Source organism: Neolamprologus brichardi, chromosome 18, assembly GCF_056152115.1.
Source record: "Neolamprologus brichardi isolate AB-2024 chromosome 18, ASM5615211v1, whole genome shotgun sequence".
NCBI lineage: Eukaryota > Metazoa > Chordata > Actinopteri > Cichliformes > Cichlidae > Neolamprologus > Neolamprologus brichardi.
The window spans coordinates 25,435,775-25,455,712 of NC_142121.1; the positions used below are offsets into that span (position 1 = coordinate 25,435,775).

The window sequence follows — 19,938 nt, forward strand, 5'->3', positions numbered from 1 at the left end:
ACATTTATTCTTTTTTTTATGTTGTTATTGATATTTATTCCACCGTTCAGCCATAGCATCTCATCCTCCAGTCTATAGGTAACATCTATAAGGGCCTGGCTCAGACAGGAGTGTGGGGTTGCTTTGATGAATTCAACCGGATCTCGGTGGACGTTCTGTCTGTGGTAGCTGTGCAAGTCAAGACTATACAGGATGCTGTACGCAACAAAAAACAGAGGTATTATGTGGAAATAATGACATGTATGTTGTACCATCTATACATTTGTCTACTAATCCATTCTATATATTTTCTAAGCATCCATTTAGCAGCATGCATTTGTTGCTGTGTATGTAGGTTTCATTTTCTGGGGGAGGAGATTGAGCTGAAGCCAACAGTAGGAATCTTCATCACTTTGAACCCAGGTTATGCTGGAAGAGCAGAGCTCCCAGAGAACCTCAAGGCTCTATTCAGGTCTGATATGAGACAAAGAGGAGACTTTAGGGTGCAATGAATAAATGTCAGCTATTATATGATTATTTATTGGTTAATTTTGTAAATGCTCAGGCCCTGTGCGATGGTGATCCCAGATTTTGAACTGATCTGTGAGATCATGTTGGTGGCTGAAGGATTCATAGATGCACGGCTACTGGCACGCAAATTCATCAGTCTCTACACTCTTTGTAAAGAGCTGCTATCCAAACAAGTGCGTACATACAAACAATTTGTCAGTAAACTGAACAAACTCTTTCGACTATTTCTTCAGGGGGGTTTTCTGATGAGTGGAGGGAAGAAGAGGAATTTAATTTCGCTGTCAATGTTCTTATATGCATCAGAAGTGTGGTCCAGCTTTTATTAAAATGCAAAGTAGTGGTGGTGCTATTCATCAGATTATGGTTTTGTGTTTAGGTGTGAAGATTAGTCACTATAACCTTCCTATTTATATTCCAGTTTCTCTGTGATGTAGTGAATATAGTAAATTAATAAAAAAAAATATCAACTATTTTTGCTTATACTGTGTGGAGTACTAGCTCTCAGCTTAAACTGGCTGTTTGTGTCCTTCTATTATAACATCAACAAACACTTAAATGCTTATTTTGTCAGGATCATTATGATTGGGGTTTGCGGGCTATCAAATCAGTGCTGGTTGTGGCTGGATCTCTGAAGAGAGAGGAGCGTAGCAGACCTGAAGAACAGGTGTGTATCTCTTCGCGATCACTAATGAGAGCTGTTCTTTACACTGAAGTGTTTCAGCTCTCATGGTTGCTTCCAGAAATTTGAGGTTGTCAGAAATTGCCTCATCAAAACTGTGCGTCCAATATTGTCTCACCAGGTGTTGATGCGGGCTCTTAGAGACTTCAACCTTCCTAAGATCGTGACGAGCGATGTTCCCATCTTCCTTGGGTTGATCAGTGACCTCTTTCCACAGCTGGATGTGCCCAGGAAGAGAGACCCAAAGCTAGAAAATGCTGTTCGCCAGTCAGTCAGTGAGCTGCGTCTGCAACCTGAGGAAAATTTCATACTTAAGGTTCATCTGTGTTTTTATTATATGGTATAGTTTATTTGGCAACATCTTTCGTTAGTGGTGGTAACAGTGAACAAACGTTAATTTTAGATTTCTCAGAATTGTGGGAAAAAGAAAAACAGTTGTTATAATAAAAATGTCAAAGGATTATTTTCTTTTTTTCCATCATTCTGTGAGCAACCGTGATGTGGTTTTCATACGGTGCATGGCCTGAGTCTGCAGACAGAGCACAGTGAAAGGATCTGTTACCCCGCTGTGAAGCTGGAGGTGTGGAGTCTGTCACCTGCAGCTCTTCATCTGACAGTTCACTGTGGCTGCTCCTCGTTCCATTTTTCCCTGCAGTATTTCCGTTTTTTTGCAGGGAATAAGGAAATACAGACACACAGTTCATAAAGCTTCCAATAGCTAATCAGTTGCCTCCTATTGTGTTCATCCAATTAGTGATTTAATGGACAAAAATCTTTAAGATCTAATAGAATTATTAAATTAAGTGTTAAACTGCTTCGTTTTCAGTGGCATATGAGCAATGATAGTTAAGGATGATCTGAAATCAACATGCCAGATCACTTTACAAACACATTCATAAAGTTCTGAGCTAATTTTAACTTGGGGAAAATGCATAATTCCCACAGGTCAATAGAGGAACAATATATAAAGCTTTAGTGGTTTGTAACATAAACTAATTGTTAATAATTTTGGTTGTATTTTTTATTGTAAGATGAGACATCTCTCTGAGTGAACTTGCAGTATTTTAGAGTATTTTTTTCAGAAATCCATTAATGTGATTCCATGTTTGCAGGTGACTCAGCTGGAGGAGCTGCTGGCTGTTAGACATTCTGTGTTTGTAGTTGGTGGACCGGGTACTGGAAAAAGTCAGGTTAACTTAACTAATGAACATTTTTAAAACTGTTTATGTGGGGTTTTTTTTTTTTAAATATCTGTGTGATCCAACTTCTTATACCCAAAATATGCCCAAACATATTAACTAAAACCACTTATATAAATGATCTTGTTTACTTATCAGATCTTGAAGACCCTTCATAGGACTTATGCAAACATGAAGATGAAGCCCTTATGGAATGATATTAACCCTAAAGCTGTTACCACAGATGAGCTGTTTGGATACCTGCACCCTGCTACCAGAGAGTGGAAGGATGGTGAGAAGCAGGAGGATTATACAAAGGATTTAATGTGCAATAAATGATGATCAACCAGTTTTTCCTCCAGAATTTGGGTCGCTGTCAAGTCTGATTTATTTTGGTGCCAAGACCATAATTTATTCCAAAGCCTCCTCTCAGAAATAATTAGAAAGTTAATGCACTTTTTCTATTTCACAGCCCACTCCTGTTTAAATAGGTTTCGTGTGCAATAATTTCATTACCAGTTCATTTCACAAATTTGCATTCAATACCTTTTTTGCTGCAGTGATGGTTTAGTATGTAAAAATGGATTTACCATGTGTCACTGTTTCCTTTTACAGGTCTGTTCTCCTCTACCATGAGAGAGCTGGCCTCGGTGGGCCATGATGGACCCAAATGGATTGTTCTGGATGGGGATATTGACCCTATGTGGATTGAGTCACTCAACACAGTTATGGATGACAATAAGGTAAAAGATCATCTCTATGTTTGCATTCTGCTAATGTTACATTTTTGTCTTTCATCCAGGAGTTTGAATATGTCTCCAAATAAGTAATCAATTTCTGCCAATGCCAGTCATTAAGTTAGTGCATACTTTATATTTTTGAACCAGTGCTTGAGCTCCACTCCTTCTGCTTTTCCCTCCACATCCAGGTTCTGACACTTGCCAGTAACGAGAGGATCGGCTTGTCCTCGTCCATGCGTCTTCTCTTTGAGATCTCTCATCTGAAGGCTGCTACTCCAGCTACAGTGTCAAGGGCAGGAATACTCTATGTCAACCCACAGGACTTGGGTTGGAGCTCGTAAGACACACACAATGCTTAAATGCACGCATAAAATCACAGTCTTCTGTTTCTTTGATTTTCTTAAGGTTATCTTGGTTAGCAGAGCTGCTTTTACTGTGTTTTCAGTTATGTGACAAGTTGGATCGACACACGGCAAGCCCAGTCAGAGCGAGCCAACCTCACTATTTTGTTTGATAAGTACGTGCCTTACTGTCTGGAACAAGTTCGCTGCAACCTGAAAACCATCACACCCGTTCCAGAAAACAGCATGGTGCAGGTACATGTAGGGTTTTATGGATATCAAATGCAGCCTGCAGAGCCATAATATTATATTTTTCTGTTGTTATTGTTCAGTCACATGCAGCATTTCTGTGTTTTGCTCAATCAGACATTGTGCTCGTTGTTGGACTGCTTGCTGATTGAGGACAACACTCCAGCCGATTCTCCCAGAGAACTCTATGAGATCTACTTTGTCTTTGCCTGCGTCTGGGCTTTTGGAGGCGCTCTCTTTCAAGATCATGTGTGCAGTGACTAACTGTTTCTTCTAATCGTATCAGATAATTCACATTATCATACCATATAATGACAGTGTTTTTACCTTTATAGCTCAATGACTACCGTGCTGAATTTAGCCGCTGGTGGTCCAAAGAGATGAGAGCCGTAAAGTTTCCCTCACAAGGGACCGTCTTTGACTATTTCATTGACCCTGAGACTAAAAAGTTTACTCCGTGGAGTGAGAAGATGGTGCCATTTGAGCTGGAGCCTGATATTCCGTTACAGGTATGTTATTAGACTAATGAATGCGTGTGGTTGTCTACAGCAGGCCAGAGTGTCCTGTATAATTATAACATGTTGATTTAGATCTCTCAGCACGCTCATCCACTGTCTGTTTCAGACGGTGCTTGTCCACACTCCAGAGACCATCTGTCTCACCTACTTCATGGACCTTCTGCTTCAGAGAGGCAAACCTATCATGTTAGTGGGCAATGCAGGAGTGGGAAAAACTATTCTGGTGTCTGATAAAGTCGCTAAGCTGAAGGAGGATTACATAGTAGCAAAAGTTCCCTTCAACTACTACACTACATCTGCCATGCTACAGCGTAAGAGTCTCTGAAATGAGCATACACAAACAGATTTTTTCACATGTGTATTTTTTATTAATATAGCAAATTATATAATACATATAACAATCTAATAATTAGGGAAATATAATAAGACAAATCTAATAATCTGAAAAAAGGCTTCTAATGAGATATTTGTGCTTCCTGTCTATGCATTATGTTATTGTGGTAATATCTAATTGTGTTTGCCTATTCATACTGATTGAATGGCACAGGCTTCATAAAAGTTTCCCTGTATTCTTTTTTCCTTCAAATTTCAGTTCAGATTTTCAGTCAGTGAGTTTCTGTGAAGACTGTTGACACTCCTAAACTGTCTTGTGTATTAAATGTACTCCAGGCATCTTGGAGAAACCTCTAGAGAAGAAAGCTGGTCGTAAATTTGGCCCTCCCACCGCCAAGAGACTTATCTACTTCATAGATGACCTCAACATGCCTGAGGTGGATGTTTATGGGACTGTCCAGCCACACACCCTCATCCGCCAGCACCTTGATTACAGCCACTGGTAGGATAAGACGCACGTGATGGACTCGCATATTTATACTGCTTTCATACTGCCAAAGTGTACAAATACACATATATACTCTGTACACAACTGTTACACAGAGTTTAGTGCTTAGTGTGAATTTTAACCAACAGATCTTTGTACTGTAGGTATGACAGGCAGCGGCTGGTTTTGAAAGAAATCCATAACTGCCAGTATATCACCTGTATGAACCCAACAGCTGGAAGCTTCTCTATCAACCCCAGACTGCAGGTACTGCCACACATTTGCGTAAATTTTATTTGTTCATAAATGTTATTATCAAAATTCTCCTATCTACTGAAACTATACTCGATCACTATGGCTTTATGCATAATTTCATTGAATACTTATTTGGAAAAATTAGTTTCAAAGGGAACCATGTTTATGTTTTCCTTTGAAACACAAAAGAAAAACAGCCAAAGACATGCAGAAACCATTTTTGGCTAATAAGAAAAATTTAAAGGTAGTTCAGAATGCAATTTTCTCAGTTTAAGTGGGTCCAGCCACAGATTACTGTTGGTAAAATCTTTACTGCCTCCATTTCAGAGGCATTTCTCAGTCTTTTCGGTGCATTTCCCCGGTGCTGATGCATTAGCTACCATCTTCTCCAGCATCTTGTCAGCTCACTTTCTTCAGGGAGGATTTAGCTATGGGGTCTCTCGCTCAGTTGGAACTCTCATTCAGGTACTGTACACTTACAATGCCAGTGCAGCATTCATTTCTATTAAAACTTGACTTGAGACAACATTTATCTGTTTCTGTGTCACTATCTTTTGATTCTCCTCAAACAGGCAGCTATCTGCCTGCACCAGAAAATTAGCCAGAACTTTCTTCCTACAGCCATACGCTTCCACTATATCTTCAATCTGCGAGACCTTTCCAACATATTTCAGGTAACACACTTTGCTCAGTCATCCAGAAAAAAATAAAAACATAAAAATATAACTGAAATAATACTTCTGTTGAAGATCTTTTCCTTGAACTGGTTAAAAGGATTCTGTTGACTCCTTTTTTCACTCATGGTAGCAAATACGAAAACATCATATGAATCCATTTGCAAAACTGTCATTGGTGGCAGCTTGCTTTAGATTTTACTTTTGTAGGAATGTTAATCCTGAAAAACTGGAAATTCTGGTGTCAAAAGTTCTCTCGTGGAATAGTTATGTGTTTATTACGATTTCTGTATAGGGCATCCTGTTTGCCTTGCCAGAAAGCATCCGTTACCCCATGGACCTGGTCCACCTGTGGCTTCATGAGAGCTCCAGGGTCTACTCAGACAAACTGATGGAAGAAAAAGATGTAGAACTCTTTGATAAAATCCTGTTGGACACTGGCAAGAGATATTTCGAAGTAAGACATGAGCGATTCAAATTGCAACCTTAATCTTAAAAATCTTTCAAAATGTAAGAGGTATCGCAGAAGTGATGCTTTTGGTATTTAGTATTAAAGTCAGCTATGGCATGTTCAGTATTTTCTTGTTTGTTTGTCCTGCCAACCTCTCCAGGGAATAGATGAGTCCATCTTTATCCACCAGCCTTTGGTGTACTGCCACTTTGCCCAGGGAGTGGGAGAGCCTCGCTATCACCAGGTCTGACACATTCACACACACACAAGCTAGTCTGCACTCCAAGTTCTTTATGGAGTTTAAAATAAGAATTAAGAGTGTGGTCAAATACGTTATGGGAGTTTAATTGCTTATTACTTGAATCTGTACTGTAGCATACTTATTTAGTGGCCTCCAGATGTGTCGTATCTGCTCTGACAGAAACCAGAAATGAGGATGACTGTATTGTCGCTAGCAAAAAGATTGAATGTCTTTGATATGTGTGTGGCAACTTAGTTTCATTGTATATGGAATTTACCACGTGGACACGGGTTAGTGCTGGCTTTCCTCAAGAGAGACAAGTTTATTTGTTTTATTTTTCCTTTCTTGTCAGGCTTCAGACTGGGAGAAGCTCCAGAAGACACTAGCTGATGCTCTAGAGCACTATAATGAGTTGCACGCTGTCATGGACTTGGTACTGTTTGAAGAAGCGATCCAGCATGTGTAAGAGACGCACACAGACACAAACTAACATGCACAAAGAAGAATTTACAAAGCAAATGTAAACCACAGGCAAGAAACACACCATCAGTTCTGTGTTTGTGTCCAGGTGTCGCATCAGTCGCATACTGGAGGCCCCCTATGGTAATGCCCTGCTGGTTGGAGTTGGTGGGAGTGGGAAGCAGAGCCTGTGTCGACTGGCTGCTTTCCTCAGCATGCTGGAGGTTTTCCAGATCACGCTGCGTAAAGGTTATGGAATCAATGACCTCAAAGTAAATATGCACTTCCACATGCAAAACACGGTTGTATATTATAACACATCTGTTTTGAATGATTTGGGATGTTTTTTTTCCATTTTTTCTGTTTGCTGCAACCCTTGTCTGCAGAGTGACATAGCTGCATTGTATATAAAGGTGGGGGTGAAGAATATTGGGACAGTGTTTCTTCACACAGATGCCCAGATTCCAGATGAGCGCTTCCTGGTGCTGATCAACGACATGCTGGCCTCAGGTTTGGCTACACAGACCGGAACTGAGATAACTGAGATTTCTGCTTTAATAGCTGTCAGATCTAAGAAATGAATGTCATTTCTGCGAAAACTATTTTTGGATGGTGTCAGTGGCTTTGAGAGCAAAGAGTTGTGCATTTGAATAGATAGCAAAGAAGGCTCATTTGGTCCCATAGACCTGCTCCAAGTAAGAGTGACTATATAAGAAAGAACAAATACACAGTGAGCTCGCATTCTTTGCATTTGTAGGGGATATTCCTGACCTTTTTAGTGATGAAGAAGCAGATATGATTGTTTCATCAATCCGTATGGAGCTGAGGGGATTAGGACTCATAGATACCAGAGACAACTGCTGGAGCTTTTTCATCGAAAGGATACGAAGACAGCTCAAGGTCTATAATGCACTATTGCATGTCTATAATGCACTATAGTGTTGATAGTCATCTCACCTTCTCCTTTTGTCACCCTTTCTGCCCTCCAGGTCGTCTTGTGTTTCTCTCCAGTTGGATTCACGTTAAGGACACGTGCACGGAAGTTTCCAGCCCTAGTAAACTGTACAGCCATAAACTGGTTCCACTCTTGGCCTCAGCTTGCTCTGCAGTCCGTCAGCTCTACTTTCATAGAGAAAATACCTGGACTGGAGGTGCTTCTTGTTTAAATTCTGTGATACAATCTAAAGCTGCTTTTAAAAGTACTAACTCTGATGCTGATTATGCAAATGTTTCAAATAATAGATACCTAATAAGCATAAATAGGAACTAAAATAACTATTAAAGTAGACACATGTCTATAGCTCCTTTTATGTGAATAAATCAAATAAGAAGGTTGTTCTTGCTCTCTCAGTGAAGTGAGTCAATGTGTGTGTTCATACTGTGCAGCCAAATGTGAGAGCATCTATCAGTGAGTTCATCTCCTACGCTCACACATGTGTCAATGAGGTAAGAGCTGCTGCACAGCACTGCGAGCGATGACCTCTCTTGATGTCTTCTTTGATGCGATTTCTTGGTTTCCTTGTTGTGAATTCACGTCACAGGTGAGTGTCAAATACCAGCAGAATGAGAAGCACTTCAACTATACCACGCCAAAGAGTTTCCTAGAGTTTATGAAGTTGTACGACAACCTGTTGAGAAAGAAACGCACAGAGCTGACTCAGAAGATGGAAAGATTAGAGAATGGACTTCAAAAACTGCAGACTACCGCGTCACAGGTCAGGGGGGAAAAACACCACATTGCACCAGTGTATACAAAAGTTTGTTTCTTGTTCTTACTTTTTTTTTCTTTAGGTGGAGGACCTCAAGGCCAAGTTAGCAGTGCAGGAGGTAGAGCTGTGGCAGAGAAACACAGATATCGAAGCCCTCATTGCTAAAATAGGACAACAGACAGACAAGCTCAACCAAGAGAGAGCTGTAGCTGATGCTGAGGAGCAGAGGGTAAGAGTGTGATTCTAGGGCCTCTCGAGCAGCAAAATGACAGACTTAACGCCATGTATTTTCAGAATTACTGCACATTTTGAGGTTCATTTTAAACCACTTTGTCAATGAGAGGGCCATTAGAGAAGAGAGGGCAGAGAAGTAATAACATAGGTCTGAAACAAGCCAAACTTTCAGCAATCCATTCACAGCATACACACACGCGTGTTGTGTTTTTGTGATTCAGGTGGCAGCAATCCAAGCTAAAGTGACCAAACAGCAACAGGAGACTGAAGAGGACTTGGCGAAGGCTGAACCTGCCCTACAGGCAGCCAACACAGCTCTCAATACACTCAACAGAGTAAAACACTTGCACACACATAAAGTTTTACTTCATTTCATTCAATTTATTTTATGAGTCCATTGCAAGCATAAAATGAAATCTAATAAAGTTGTCCTGAGCTCAGGCCCCTGATTAAAAATGTGGGCGTTTGTGCATTCGTGTGCATCTGTTTGATCTAGTTAAACCTGACAGAGCTGAGGACGTTTCCCAACCCTCCAGCCATCGTCACCAACGTCTCAGCAGCTGTTCTAGTGCTACTGGCTCCTCAAGGCCGAATCCCCAAAGATCGCAGCTGGAAAGCTTCCAAGGTGGTCATGAGCAAGGTGATACGATTTTTAGGTTTTAGTTTTCCTTCATTTAATGGCTTGAGACCGCCAAAGTAAATCCATTTTAGGTTAATGTTATGGTAGATCTGGCGACCTGTCCGTGTACTGTATGTAACCTTTCATGTGAAAGTTAGGATAGGCTCCAGTCCCCCTGCAAACGCGAACTGGATACACTATTATAAAAATAAATGGATGAATGAAAACCATAAAACGAATACAGAACCAAAAAAGATCTCTCTAATCATCTAAGATAAAAAAAAATATTTAACATTTAAAACACGACCTTCTCTTTTAGTCTTCATCCTTGAACAACTCTAATTTAATATTGATTGCGACTGCAGTTATTTTGTTGTGTGACTGTTGGCACTTTTCAATCTGATATACTTTATACTTTGATGAACCCATTTATATTTAATTTTTGTAACATAGGGTTCTTTCATATTGTTAATATCTCCTGTGTTGTTGATGCCACCTTGGCTTAAAAAACTCTTTTTTTAGAGAGGTTTAACCTCTGTGAGGCACTATGCTGGCTGAAAAAAGTAACAACTAAAGCAATGTTCACACTCTGTAGATCAGATATGGTTTTTATAGTTAATTCTACTTTTTGACTCAGGATTTAGAATTCAAAAATGTTGAAAAATATTTTGTTAATTTGAAACCATTTGATCTAACGCACACCCGTTTGCACACAAATGCTTGTGCAGGTGGATGACTTCCTGCAGGCTCTGGTAAACTTTGACAAAGAGAACATCCCTGAGGCCACGGTGAGGTGTGTGAGAGATGAGTACCTCAGTGACCCAGAGTTCAACCCTGACTTTGTAAAACAGAAATCCTCTGCTGCTGCGGGCCTTTGTGCATGGGTGATCAACATCATCCGCTTCCACGAGGTAAACATCTAAACCATCTGCCACAGATATTTAGTGTCATCCAAGCCAATCCATTTGCTATATTTTTTTCTGTGTAAAACACTTTGAGTTTGTTGTTTGATTTGTTTTTTTGCCTTTTTCCCCAAAACTTGTGCTGCCTTGGACAGATTTTTGTAAGTTCATCTCTTCTCTTATTTCTTTATTATAGGATTATATGAAGAATATTTGATGAATATGTTGATTAAGACAAGCTGTTTGTTATTTTGGATGATGTTCCTTATAACAAAGGTTATACTGTAGTTTAGTTTCAGCTGTAAGGATGTTCTTGTTTCCAGGTGCTCTGCGAGGTAGAGATGAAGAGAATGTGTCTGACTCAGGCTAACGCTGATTTGGCTGAGGCTGCTGAGAAGCTAGACGCCCTGCGGAAAAAACTAGCTGTACGTCTGTTTAAATTGGACAGATTGGATTATTTGATGCTTGACAACAAAATTAATTAGTTATTTGCAAATGCCAGCATTCATAATATTTTCATCTGTTCCCTTTTCTCCTTTCTCAGGAGCTGGATAGCAGTCTGGAAACTCTGAAAATAGCTTTTGAGAAGGCAACATCAGAGAAACTTCGCTTTCAGGAAGAGGTCAACCGCACAAACAAGACAATAGAGCTAGCTAATCGGCTGGTCAAAGGACTAGAGGTAAGTATACAGTGCTGTGCAGCAGAAGTCTTAAGCCACCTCTCATTTCTTTATATTCTGCTGGAAAAAAGGGAAATAGATTCAGTGATTTACTTAAAAATGTTCTGACCTACATGGAAATACAATATCGGCAAAAACAGACTTTGTACAGTTGTTATATGCTATGACTGCCTTCATTGTGCAACACAGCCTAAACTCTCTCAAGAAGCTCCAGTAGTCTTCAGGACATCTTGAAGGACATTGAAAGCTCTTCTTTGAATGTTCCTGACTCGTGTTCTGTTCTGTCCAGATCATCCCACACTGCTTCAATAACGTTGATGTCCGGGTTCTGATAGTGTTAATTGTGCGTTTTTCTATCCATTTATGCTTTTACTGCATATGAAGTGCATTGAGGATCATTGTCACGCTGAGGAATTAAGTAATCATTTGAACCACAAATGTGACATTTGTATTCATCACTCCATCAGACCTGATTTTCAGTCCAGTTCTTGTATGTTTGGCATACCTCAGTCTTTTCCCCCAGTTTCCCCTCTTTAATAAGGGAAACCTCTTAGTCTGAGCGACCCCTCCACTGAGACTATTTCTGAATACGCTTCAAGAAACAGTTCATTTAAGGGCTAGATGCATCTCTCAGATCCTGTGTCATTGTTTCTGTGTTTTGTGTCTTTGTTAATTTTTTTCCTATTTCTTGAGGACACTGTTCTGATACTGTTCATTTGCTTTAGATTGGTTTTTAATGCCTGCCACTTTTGCCCTCCACTTGCCAGGTTTCCCTCAAATTTTTTAGGGACACACTACACACCATGCTGCTGCCAGTTTTTGGGGCTAATAGCTCTAATACTATTTTATTCATGTCAAACTGTTTTATCTTTGCATTTTTGGTAGATTTAACTGAAGACATAAAAACAAATTATGTGTTTTTGCAGGCTGCTAGTAACAACAAACCTAAGGATTCAAAAGCAGCCAATATCCAAAGAAAAAATTTGAAAGACCTTCAGAAATCCTGGGGAACTATTGCTCAAGACCATTTTAAAAAGCTGTCTGAGTGTTACACAGAACAGCTGTGTCTGTGTGTGTTTTTCAGAGTGAGAACGTGCGCTGGGCTCACTCAGTGGCTCAGTACCATGAGCAGGAGGAAACGCTTTGTGGGGACGTCCTTCTAACCGCAGCCTTCATCTCTTATGCCGGATCCTTCTCAAAGAAGTACAGGAAAGAGCTGCTGGACAACCTCTGGATGCCGTTCCTACACAGCCAGAAGGTTAAAATCTTAAAACACTGAGATATTTCCTTTAGTTTTCTTCTGCAAATGCAGTTATTCCCTCCGGTATCTTTGCCGTTCCACAACAGATTGTGTCTTATTTCTCTGTGAACACACACCACTGTTTCTATCAGATGTCCATTCCCATGACGGAGGGCTTAGATCCAGTGTTGATGTTGACTGATGATGCAATGGTTGCCCAGTGGAACAATGAAGGCTTACCCGGAGACAAAATGTCTACCCAGAATGCCACCATACTTACTAACTGTGAGTGGAGTTGTTCACTTAGTGTAACTGGCTTTTTATAACAAACATTACAAACGCTGCGGTACTAAGTTTTCTTCTTAGCACATCTCTGTGTATAAATAAGGAGTTTATTGTTGCAGGTGAGCGCTGGCCTCTCCTTATCGACCCTCAGCTGCAGGGCATCAAATGGATTAAGAGTCGCTATGGTAACAGCCTCAAGGTTGTCAATCTGGGGCAGAGAGGGTGAGCGTTTTATTTGTTGATGCTTGCTTGAGGCCTCGAGGATGTGTAAATTTGTTTAGTAGCAATTCAGAAATAATAACAGTGCTACAATTTCTACAGTTTTTATCAATTAATCTTAAATGTTGTTACAGATATGTAGATGTTATTGAACAGGCTGTAGTGGCAGGGGACACTGTCCTCATCGAGAACCTCGAGGAGACGATTGACCCCGTTATTGACCCCCTTCTGGGTCGACACACAATCAAGAAGGGCAGGTAACACACAGAATTGCTGTCATTGAGTTTTTCTCCTTTCTGCAGATGCTTTAAGAACTGGACTAAATTTGTAAATGCAGTTATTTTGGGTTCAGGGTAACAACATTTCCACACAGATATTAGTGAATGAAGCCCAATTTAAGGGAAGGCTTTTTCCTTGAAGAATTACTGCATTACTTGGTTAAGTACTCACCTAGCCATCAGGGCAGATAGTAGCAGATAAGGACCCAGAAAAACAAAGCCCCGTAAAAACAAAATCTGCCAGTAAAGTACAAAAAAAGATGTTGTTATAGATTAAACGTGACCTAGAAAAAAAACTGTGAGACTCCAGGAGAATTCAATCAATTTTCACATATTTTTTTAAGAATGAACACATGAACAGAGCTGATGTGTTTCATCAGAAATATATTGATCTATGTTCAGTCCTGTCTGTAGGGTTTTGTGAAACTTTCAATACATGTTTACGCGTTGAAAGCAGACAAAGTGGTATAAAGGTTATGGATCAGAAGGAAGAAGAAGTGGGTAAATTCAGAAGGAGAAAATGGTTAGGAGGCTGGTGGGGTGGTATGGTAGAGAGTGGGTAAAGAGAGAGGATAATTGGAAGGGTGGGGGGGTCTAAGGAAGTATAGGGAGAAGTGGGTAAGGTAGAAAGGAGGGAAAGGGTAGGGGTGGGGTATAAGAAAGTAAGGAGCTCATCACTTATCCACAACTTGCTCACCAATGCCACTTTTCCATGTATCGAAGATCATTCATATGACACTGGGTTCACTCATTTTATCATGCTCTACTCTCTTCTTCTTCCTTGCTACTACGCTGCTACAGTTGTATAAAGGTTGGAGACAAAGAGTGTTTCTTCCACCCAGCCTTCAGACTGATTCTCCACACTAAGCTGGCTAGTCCTCACTATAAGCCAGAGATTCAAGCCCAGACCACCCTCATTAATTTCACAGTGACCAGAGATGGGTTGGAGGACCAGCTCCTGGCCCAGGTGGTGAATCAAGAGAGGCCAGACCTTGAGCAGCTTAAGGTAGAGTGGAACAGTTGATGGAGTTCTCTGTTGATGAGTCTGTCCTTTTTGTACCGCCTGTCCGGGTCCGAGACCGGCAGTCTAAGAGTTTAAGAAACGTTAAGGCCTCCCTCTCCCCAACCACTGCCTTTTGCTTCACAAGGGGGCAGCATGCAATCTCCCACTTAATTCCTTCCTCTCTTGTGTACAACACCCGGGTTACCTGAACTCGATTTGCTGTTTGGTATTTAGCTGTCCCAGTGCATGTTGGAGTTCATTGTTTAATGAGGCCAGCTGGCATTATTTCATCTCTGTTGCAGGTTTTGGTTTTCTTGGTAAAGTCTAGTATATGTAATTCATCATTCTGGTTCCATTTATGCTTCTTTTTATATATTTGCATCGTCTTCCTACAGAGTGAACTGACAAAGCAGCAGAACATGTTTAAGATTGAGCTGAAGCTTCTGGAGGACGAGCTGCTAACCCGGCTGTCTGCTGCAGAGAGTAACTTCCTTGGTGACAATGTGCTGGTGGAGAAGCTTGAGACCACAAAGCACACTGCTGCTGAGATTGAGATGAAGGTATCGGGTTACATGTCTGCGTTGTTGCAGTAACATGAATGGTTAACCTACTTTTTACTCCCTTTCATATTTTTTCTGTCATCTCTCATTCGCAGGTTCTGGAAGCAAAAGTTAATGAAGTAAAGATAAACGAGGCCAGAGAGCACTATCGCCCTGTTGCTGTCAGAGCTTCTCTGCTCTACTTTATCATGAATGATCTTAACAAGATCAACCCCATGTACCAGTTCAGCCTCAAGGTAACCAGAAGCAAATATAGGGCCTGACCACAACCTAGGAACCAACAACTGAATTTAACATGAGATGTAAAATATCCAAATTTATGTGAAATTATGAGGCAAACAAATACATCCTACGAATTGATTTGTCCTTTTGTTCTCAGGCCTTTAACGTTGTTTTCCACAAAGCAGTGGAGCTGGCAGAAGCCTGTGACGACGTAAAGAGCAGAGTAAACACGCTCATAGACTGTGTTACATACTCCACCTTCAACTACATCAGCAGGGGACTATTTGAGAGAGACAAGCTCACCTTTACGGCACAGCTGGCCTTCCAGGTGTGTGTGTGTTTGTGGAAGTTAGACAAAGACTGTGTTTGTCCCTGACTGTGTTCTCCCTATTTCAGTTGCTCCTGATGAGTAAGGAGATAGTTGTGAGAGAGTTGGACTTCTTGCTGCGTTTTAACATTGACCACAGCTACATCAGCCCCCTTGACTTTCTTTCCAACTCGGCCTGGAGCGCCATCAAGGTTCACAGGCACATACATGTACATTTTTGTTGGCATTTGAATTGCAATGCAAATCAAAAACTGCTCTCTCTCTCTTGTATCGGTCCAGGTTATGAGTTTCACTGATGAGTTTCGTGGTCTGGATCGGGATATTGAAGGTTCACCCAAGCGCTGGAAGAAGCTGGTGGAGTCAGAGTGTCCCGAGAAGGAGAAGTTTCCTCAGGAGTGGAAGGGAAAAAGCTCGCTGCAGAAACTGATCATGATGAGAGCCCTGAGGCCTGACCGTATGACCTATGCTCTAAGGTGATGAGGATTTGTTTTCCTGCTTGTTTAACTGTGTTTTTGTCTTTTCTATTTTTTAAGTGTATTTCCATATAAGGACTATTAAAAGCTGTGTTTGTTCATTCGTTTATGTCAATTTAACCCGACTCTAGGAACTTTGTTGAAGAGAAGCTCGGTGTGAAGTATACAGAGGGACGAAAGACTGAATTTGCAAAGTCCTTTAGAGAAAGTGGTCCTTCCTCCCCTATTTTCTTCATCCTCTCCCCAGGAGTGGACCCACTTAAAGATGTCGAATCGCTGGGTACTGTTCAGAAAGCTGCATGCATCCAAACACAACTGCCTGATCGCATACTGTGATGTGTTGATTTATTAATAATTTAAGTGTCCAGCCACTGCTTTACAATTCAGTGACAACCTAAAAGACTGTTAAGGTTAGCACATAAAAAATCAGTCCTTTGTTTTCCCAGGAAGGAAGCTGGGTTTCACTATTGACCTTGGGAAGCTTCACAATGTCTCCCTGGGTCAAGGACAGGAAACTGTGGCTGAACTCGCCATGGAAAAGGCCGCTAAGGAGGGTCACTGGGTTATATTGCAGGTCCAGTTAAAAGAAAGATTATTTGAACTACTTTAATAGACAAAACACATTTTCTTATATTAGAATGGTGAGAATCTGAAAAAGAAATCAGCATGACAGTGCCTGTGGAGTATGCTACAGTTATTGAGCTTTGATTATGTGTTTCCGTTTCCCTGCAGAACATCCATCTGGTTGCTCGCTGGCTGGGTGCGCTTGAGAAGCTCCTGGAGCGCTGCTGTGAAGACAGCCATCCAGACTACAGAGTGTTTATGAGCGCCGAGCCGGCATCTACGCCCCAAGAACACATTATCCCACAGGTAAAGATTCAGCAAGCATGCAAGAAAAGTCACACTTTGTCTCACTTTAACACTTTAATGTAACATCTACATAAGGAATTTATTCTCCCAGCTGTCTTAACCTATACCAGCATTGCATTCATTGAATTACAGTTGAACACTTTAATAGTGACATCAAAGTTTGATTTATGTTTTTTTACTCAGGGAATTCTGGAAAATGCTATAAAGATCACCAATGAACCTCCTACAGGCATGCATGCTAATCTACATGCTGCTCTGGATAACTTTGACCAGGTGATTTTTTTTCTTTCCTTGTGTTCTTTGTGCATTTGTTTTGATTTATTTATCAATTCACTTATTGCTTTGCCTTCTCTCCAGGATATCCTGGATCAGTGCAGCCGTGAGCAGGAGTTTAAGACCATCTTGTTTTCGCTCTGTTACTTTCATGCCTGTGTGGCGGAGAGGAGGAAGTTTGGGCCCCAGGGTTGGAACAGAAAGTATCCATTCAGCACTGGAGATCTTACTATATCAGTTAATGTCCTTTACAATTACCTGGAGGCTAATGCACAGGTGGGTTTTGTTGTTGTTGTGGATAGGAAGCATGGTGTATAACTGGATGACCGAAACACTGATGTATGAGGTTGTCAGTGGTGCTGCGAGTGACGGTGCCACAGGACAATTAGGGTTGTGATTGCCTTGGCAGTGATCTTTATAATTATGATGACACAGGTGCCATGGGAGGACCTGAGGTATTTGTTTGGGGAAATCATGTATGGAGGACACATCACTGATGACTGGGACAGACGCCTCTGCAGAACTTATCTGGAAGAATACATGCAGCCCAACCAGGTTTGTGTGTGTGACAGTAAAAGAAAACACGGACGTAGTGTGCCAGCAAACCCGGCTGTGTTCTGCAGAAAAAGCGCAGGCTTCTCCGCAGGCATTATATGGTAGCCAAATGTAACTGCTCTTCTTGTGCAGACTTGGGCCATTTTGGGATGAAAATCAGCTCCAGTTAGAGCAGATTGACTACTTTTTTTTACTATAGACTGTCCATAAAAGCTAAAAAAAATACTGGCATGAGTTCCTGGCAACCAGTTCCACCAGACCGAGGGAATTTTGCCGCCTGGGTTTGGAATAATTTTATGTTTTGTATAGTATGTGAGTCCTACAGCTAACAATACTTCTCTCTGTTTTGTGTCTCCTAGTTTGACCGGAAGCTTGCATTGGCACCGGGATTTGTCATTCCCTCCAACCTGGATTATCAGGTAAATTAAATCCAGTAGTTTTTTATTAAAGTTTACTTTACACTATTGTACCTTAAACCCTGAAAAAATATTGTCATGTAAATGAATATTAAAGGCCAGTTTTCATACTAAATAATTCTGACTGTACAGCTCATTAAATGAATATGTTACTCTGCATCTCCAGGGCTACCATGATTTCATAGATGAGATGCTGCCCCATGAGAGCCCAGTGCACTATGGGTTGCATCCCAATGCAGAAATTGAGTTCCTGACAGTGACATCAGATAACCTTTTTCACACTCTGCTGGAGCTGCAGTCCCCTGATGTTGTGATTGGAGAGGGAGCCTCACAAACACTAGAAGAGAAGGTAGATGTACAGTTTTTTTTCTTGGAAGGTGTAAAAAGACAATTATAGATCAAAACCAGTGACCAGTGAAGTCATAAAACAGATAAAAAGTACAGAAACAGAAACATTGACTCCTCTAATGTTTAAATTATTCACAGTAGGAACACAGTTAGCTCTAGGAGAACCAAGATAGAAATGAGCAAACCATTAAATCCAACATCGTGGACTGACTATATACTTGCTCTACACACATTCAGGTGAAATCAATTTTAGATGAAGTTCTGGAAAAGCTGCCAGAGGTGTACAACATGACCAACATCACTTCCAAGACAGCTGAACGATCGCCATACATCCTGGTGTGCTTCCAGGAATGTGAGCGCATGAACACACTCATTTATGAGATACGCCGCTCGCTGAAGGAGCTTGACCTTGGACTCAAGGTATGCTTGACACCTTTGTGTGTTTGAATGGGTATTTACAGTAGAAGTAGAAAACTAGTCTGGATAATATATAAACACAGAAGCCATCACAGCACACACTGTCATCACAGCAGAGTGTGTGTCAAACAAATGATGTAAGGATGAAAAGAAGCCTGCATCAGGAGAAGCTTTTGCTCTTTATGCAAAAATGTGTTCAGCTGAGTTTCTGACAGTATTTACACTGCTGCTTTAGAGGTCATGTGTTAATGTCTCACTGATGTTAAATTACTACATGCATAAATTCTGATCTGTGCGGTTATACTGTTGCTTTCTCAAAGGGTGAACTGGCCATGTCCTCTGAGATGGAGAAGCTACAGGCAGCCTTGTTCTTTGACAACGTCCCAGATAGCTGGACCAAGCTTGCCTACCCCTCAACTTACAGCCTGGCAATATGGTGTGTTTTTCTTTCTCCAGGGGATGGATTTCCCAAATCTTATATAAGACTCTGCATTTAATTTCAGCTGATGCAATTTTGCATAATGTGCAAGGGAATCAAATAAGCCAAGGTATTGTACTGTTATACATTTCGTATAGTGAAGAGTTGAGTTACAGTGCCCTATATAGTTTCCACATGACTGACATCATCCAAACAGCTGTCTCGGTCTATTTCCTTTCATTTGATGTCAGGTATAACGACGTGATGCAGCGTTGCAAAGAACTTGACAGCTGGACTCAGGACCTGTCTCTGCCCAGTGTTGTCTGGGTATCTGGGCTGTTCAACCCACAGTCCTTCCTCACTGGTAAAATTCATTTACAGCATATAGAAAAATTGTACTAATACATTGACTTCTAACCAATTCTTAGTTATTTCATCGTGTCCTTGCATTCCAGCTGTGATGCAGTCTCTGGCACGTAAGAATGAGTGGCCTCTTGATAAAGTGAATCTGACAGTGGATGTGACCAAGAAGTTTAAAGAAGAGTTCAACCAACCGGCCAGGGAGGGTGCATATGTGTATGGACTTTATATGGAAGGTAGAAACACTGCCACTTATTTTCTGTTTATTGTGGTGCAGCTTGCAGAGCCACAGGCCACTTCTTTGTGCATAATTCTCCTTGTCTGTGTTTTAGTTCAAATAAAATCATACATTTAACTGTGTATATGTACCTTTGCACTGGGGACAGTTTTCCAGTTGTCTGTCTGTCCTGTTGTC

At 41.0% G+C, this 19,938-nt stretch overlaps 1 protein-coding gene across 1 annotated transcript in view; it reads left to right on the top strand.

The window, feature by feature from the left end:
• The window catches only part of dnah9l (dynein, axonemal, heavy polypeptide 9 like), a 39,130-nt gene that overhangs the window by 18,064 nt on the left and 1,128 nt on the right, over positions 1–19,938 (top strand). The window contains exons 40-93 of the mRNA XM_087831331.1: positions 72–217; positions 335–451; positions 545–683; positions 1,082–1,174; positions 1,311–1,505; positions 2,302–2,379; positions 2,527–2,659; positions 2,983–3,110; positions 3,296–3,444; positions 3,553–3,703; positions 3,815–3,946; positions 4,033–4,206; positions 4,322–4,526; positions 4,885–5,050; positions 5,200–5,302; positions 5,618–5,755; positions 5,863–5,964; positions 6,260–6,421; positions 6,576–6,659; positions 7,009–7,118; positions 7,225–7,387; positions 7,502–7,625; positions 7,873–8,015; positions 8,105–8,266; positions 8,502–8,561; positions 8,657–8,830; positions 8,907–9,053; positions 9,280–9,393; positions 9,555–9,698; positions 10,406–10,588; positions 10,903–11,004; positions 11,124–11,258; positions 12,343–12,516; positions 12,651–12,783; positions 12,903–13,005; positions 13,137–13,259; positions 14,082–14,286; positions 14,679–14,843; positions 14,939–15,079; positions 15,223–15,393; positions 15,462–15,584; positions 15,673–15,866; positions 15,998–16,146; positions 16,313–16,440; positions 16,599–16,736; positions 16,920–17,009; positions 17,094–17,285; positions 17,445–17,564; positions 17,924–17,983; positions 18,147–18,329; positions 18,566–18,748; positions 19,066–19,181; positions 19,415–19,527; positions 19,619–19,759. Of these exons, the coding sequence (XP_087687457.1) occupies positions 72–217; positions 335–451; positions 545–683; positions 1,082–1,174; positions 1,311–1,505; positions 2,302–2,379; positions 2,527–2,659; positions 2,983–3,110; positions 3,296–3,444; positions 3,553–3,703; positions 3,815–3,946; positions 4,033–4,206; positions 4,322–4,526; positions 4,885–5,050; positions 5,200–5,302; positions 5,618–5,755; positions 5,863–5,964; positions 6,260–6,421; positions 6,576–6,659; positions 7,009–7,118; positions 7,225–7,387; positions 7,502–7,625; positions 7,873–8,015; positions 8,105–8,266; positions 8,502–8,561; positions 8,657–8,830; positions 8,907–9,053; positions 9,280–9,393; positions 9,555–9,698; positions 10,406–10,588; positions 10,903–11,004; positions 11,124–11,258; positions 12,343–12,516; positions 12,651–12,783; positions 12,903–13,005; positions 13,137–13,259; positions 14,082–14,286; positions 14,679–14,843; positions 14,939–15,079; positions 15,223–15,393; positions 15,462–15,584; positions 15,673–15,866; positions 15,998–16,146; positions 16,313–16,440; positions 16,599–16,736; positions 16,920–17,009; positions 17,094–17,285; positions 17,445–17,564; positions 17,924–17,983; positions 18,147–18,329; positions 18,566–18,748; positions 19,066–19,181; positions 19,415–19,527; positions 19,619–19,759 (7,501 nt within the window). The remainder of the gene's footprint in view (positions 1–71; positions 218–334; positions 452–544; positions 684–1,081; positions 1,175–1,310; positions 1,506–2,301; positions 2,380–2,526; positions 2,660–2,982; positions 3,111–3,295; positions 3,445–3,552; positions 3,704–3,814; positions 3,947–4,032; positions 4,207–4,321; positions 4,527–4,884; positions 5,051–5,199; positions 5,303–5,617; positions 5,756–5,862; positions 5,965–6,259; positions 6,422–6,575; positions 6,660–7,008; positions 7,119–7,224; positions 7,388–7,501; positions 7,626–7,872; positions 8,016–8,104; positions 8,267–8,501; positions 8,562–8,656; positions 8,831–8,906; positions 9,054–9,279; positions 9,394–9,554; positions 9,699–10,405; positions 10,589–10,902; positions 11,005–11,123; positions 11,259–12,342; positions 12,517–12,650; positions 12,784–12,902; positions 13,006–13,136; positions 13,260–14,081; positions 14,287–14,678; positions 14,844–14,938; positions 15,080–15,222; positions 15,394–15,461; positions 15,585–15,672; positions 15,867–15,997; positions 16,147–16,312; positions 16,441–16,598; positions 16,737–16,919; positions 17,010–17,093; positions 17,286–17,444; positions 17,565–17,923; positions 17,984–18,146; positions 18,330–18,565; positions 18,749–19,065; positions 19,182–19,414; positions 19,528–19,618; positions 19,760–19,938) is intronic.